The sequence below is a fragment of the Acyrthosiphon pisum genome, chromosome A2 (genome assembly GCF_005508785.2).
Source record: "Acyrthosiphon pisum isolate AL4f chromosome A2, pea_aphid_22Mar2018_4r6ur, whole genome shotgun sequence".
Classification (NCBI taxonomy): domain Eukaryota; kingdom Metazoa; phylum Arthropoda; class Insecta; order Hemiptera; family Aphididae; genus Acyrthosiphon; species Acyrthosiphon pisum.
In genome coordinates, this window is record NC_042495.1 from 34037920 (window position 1) to 34041979 (window position 4060).

The following is a 4060-nucleotide window of genomic DNA, read 5'->3' on the forward strand; positions in this document are numbered from 1 at the left end:
ACTCTCCGGGCATATATCTGTCTGGAGAGAGAGGCTGCCATCCCCGACCGGGCATGAACGATACCTACAGGTGCCCAAATCAAAAATCCTGCCAAAAAAATTACACACGTGTAAACAAATCTACAGCATCCTTCCAACAGTACCACAGGCTAATGACCTTAGTAGTTGAAGCCTTAACCCTAAAAAAAAAATATACTGATTAAATATTGATAACATGCAATATGCATAACATAAAAATATTTACATTGATTTAAAGATAAACAAATAACAACCTAATTATGTCCTATGCATAGTTAATAAATATATTACTATTAATCAAATAATTAAATTTGTTCATTTTATTAAATATAAGATAAAATTTCGATTATTGAAAAGTTTTATTCGGTACTTGTTGTAAGTCATGCTTTAGTTGGAGGTAAAAAATTAAAGACGAAATACTTAGATATATTATGATAGACAATTAAAAAACAGGAAGTTATTCTGCTGTATGATAGGTTTCAATAGTTTACTCAGGCGCGTAGCCAGGATTTTTTTTTTGGTGGGGGAGGAGGTGGTTTGAATATTATATTTAAATATAAAATGTGTGGAGGAGGCACACTCTCCATTGTAGTCAACTGTCAAGTGTATACACATAGGTACCTCATCATTGAGTAAGTCTCACTGTAATAAATGTATTACCCAAGAAATCACCGCTGAAACGTCTGATTATTTTGCATTATCATTTATTATTATTATTTACTACTCACTGGACTGAGGTTGATTATGTCATTAATTCAATTGAGATTTTGAATCATTTCTGGTCAAGCTACTATAAGAGAAATCATCCATTCTTCAATTCTTGTGTCACATGTATTCGGTACCAAAAATTAAAAAATACCATATGTTTGAACTTCAAGTGCAACCTCATAATAATTTTACAAATGTTACAACGGATTACAGTGAACCTTTTGTTATGAAAGAAACATTGAGGCAAAGTTCAGAAACACAGCAGAAAACGTAGGTTGCTTTATTCATATGCAGTGTCAATATGCAGTTTATCTAGCAGCTTTCGGCCGCTTCGTTGCATGTCAACGTATTCCGATAGTCCAACTTCAGACGGGTATGTATTTTTAATTTTTTTATTGTTATTAGAACCACTTATGAGTATCCTTGTATTGATTTTTTAAGATTTTTTATTCATAAATAAAAATGATTGTATTATGCATGAGTGGAAAATAAATGTATACATTTCAAATGTCTATAAATAGCTTGAAAAGTTCCAGGATATTTTGAATTATATTACCTATAATATTCTGTATAGAAAATGCTAAAATAAATATTTTACCAGTATCCAGAAAGGATTCTTTCATGCCTTGACTTTAAGTGTACAGTTATTTATTTTCGAATGACAATAAAAAAAAAACTATATATCCAATAACTGATTGTTTTGAAACGAACCTACTGGGAATTTTTACTTTATTTTGGTTTTTCTCTTTTATTTTAACCCCTCAAGTAGCAAGATATATTATTGGTATGCATGTTTTATATAAATGTTAAATCCAGAAGATAAAAAATATTATTCTCGACATTATAGTACCTACAGCCATATAATAATATGTAGGTTGGTTAGGTTTATTTTTTGCCTCAGGCACATATTGGTACAAATTGTTGTTACATTATGCAAGCCTCAACATAATAATAAATAACCATACTATAATATTTTATGATTTATTGCATAAAACTAAATATAATTTTTAAATTAGTGTGATTTTTAATCTTGACATTTTTTGGTTAATGAAAATAGCTTGTTTCTGGTTGAGTATGGTTAGTATAGAGAGAGCACGATTAGTTTACCGATGAAATATATGTTTTTACTAGGCACATTAATAATTTTATGTTGCTAATATTTTAAATTATATAATATAATGTATAATGTATATCCAATATGTTATAATTTGCTATATTATCAATTACTTTTAGATGGCAACCAAACATCTGTAAATTCAACAAAATATTGGTTTTATTAAGTATACTTTGCTAGAAATCAATAATTATGTTATGCGGTACTCAAGAAACACCTTTACCAATATTCAAAAAAAAATGGAGAGCTTCTAAAAATTGTGATCGAACAACATTGCTGACTCTCCGTCGTCCAACAGCCGTATCAAAATTCAGAGATACTGTACCAATCCCCAATTATCCACCACTAAAAAACTCTCTTCCATCATGGGGATCCAGAAAATTGGACGAAAAAATTCCAATGTATCACGGGAACACTCCATCTGGTCCAATTGTCTTCCATAGAGGACCTATGGGAAAGAATCCTTTGCAAGCAGATACTAAATTAAGTTTTTTGTTAAACGATCCGTATGAAATATCACACAAATATAACCCATTACACGATCCTCATTTAAAACACTGGGTAAATTCACCAATTAATCAAAAACTTCTACAAAATCAAAAACTCATTACTGAAGACAACGATGTGATTTGTAGCTTAAATGAATACAATGAGTACAGACGATTTTTATTCCGCGTACATAATGATGCAATAATGCATAAGCTAAAAGTTAAAGACGCAGAAAATGAAGATCGCAAAAAAATAGCCATCGCCAATTTTAATCATAGAAAAGAATTATTAAAGAAATTTAAAATGTTGATGCCCGAGAAGTCGAAACTAACTGTAAGTTCAGTGATGAAATTATGAATTATTAACTTTCAATCACCTGTATCGAGTTACTTCAAATAATTGGCAACATAAATCTATATTTTTCTATAATATTTTAATGAACATAATTCTCTCTAAATTATTGAAGTGGTAGAAGATAAGATACATTTTAGTGAAATTCAACTTTGTAATTTGTTTAATATTTTCGTATTTTTTACCGCCACGTACCTAACATATTTTGTATTACAATTTAAAATATTATATTTTAATATTTGAACTAGTTTCTCTTATATCTCAAAATATTTTGAGATTAAATTAAATGAGTATTTTTATTTAGTTTCTGCCAATAATTATTCAAAAGGTACGTTGCAGTATCTTTGCAAATGTTTGTAGTAACTTCGAAATAAACGTACCTACTTAAATATAAATAGTATTAATTACAGGCACTTCTATTGAATAAAATTATATATAATTATTAATTATATATTTATATGTATTTCAATATTATACAGATGAAAAGTAAAAGAAACAGTGTTAAGCCCACATGTAAACCTTCAAATAAAGAACGAAAACAACCATTTAAGAAAATTGAAACGTATACTGTATTTGGACCAGGCCTAGGTGGCGTAATTGACCAAAACAAATATGAAGGTACCTTTATAAAAGGTTCCCCGAATGATCTCTATTTGTTGGGATTGTTTAATAATTTTTTTAAGCAACGTAAAACAAAATTTGAGTCATAATAATTAAAAATAAAATATTATACTAAACATCCTACACCTTGAACATAATATTATAGATTTTTCAATCTTAAAAATACGAATAAAATAATCATTCACTTCTAGAAAATAGAAATAGAAAAATAGATGAAAGTGAGCGAAGAGTGAAGTCCGACTATCAACCTTATGCGCCATAGGCGCAAATAGCGTTTGAGATTTGGGGGGGGGGCTAACAGGGCCAGTCCCGCAATTACAATTTTGAGGCCCCGGTTCAAAGATATTTTAGAGACCCTTTTAGTTTTTACATAAGCATTGGCGGAATTAGGGGGGAGCTTAGCCTCCAAATATACCATAGCCCCCCCCCCAAAAAAAAAAATAATATATATATATATATATAGTTATTTTGATTGTGTGGTAACCAAGCCCTTTTCTCACATTTATGTATAAAATGTTAGCCCCCTGAAATTTATTATATGTACTTAAGACATAAACAGTGGCAGACAGGATATAGGCATTTTGAGAGTTCATGTATCCAACAAAAGTGTCCTACCCACTTGTCATTTTGCTTTGGTAATTGCAACTTATATAATAAAAAAATGTCTAACTGCACTTAACTATAATATTCAGATAATATATCATTATAATATTATATCTTAAATATTGATTAAAACAGAGTATATACTAATAAAAAAAT

The 4060-nt window shown here is 29.3% G+C and overlaps 1 protein-coding gene across 1 annotated transcript; it reads left to right on the forward strand.

Moving 5' to 3' along the window:
* The first annotated feature begins 1941 nt into the window (after positions 1-1941).
* LOC100571558 lies at positions 1942-3424 on the forward strand. Its single transcript, XM_008188388.2, has 2 exons — positions 1942-2662; positions 3160-3424. The coding sequence occupies exons 1-2, from the start codon at positions 2033-2035 to the stop codon at positions 3388-3390; spliced, it is 861 nt and encodes a 286-aa protein (XP_008186610.1). The 5' UTR covers positions 1942-2032; the 3' UTR covers positions 3391-3424.
* The last annotated feature ends 636 nt before the right edge of the window (positions 3425-4060 follow it).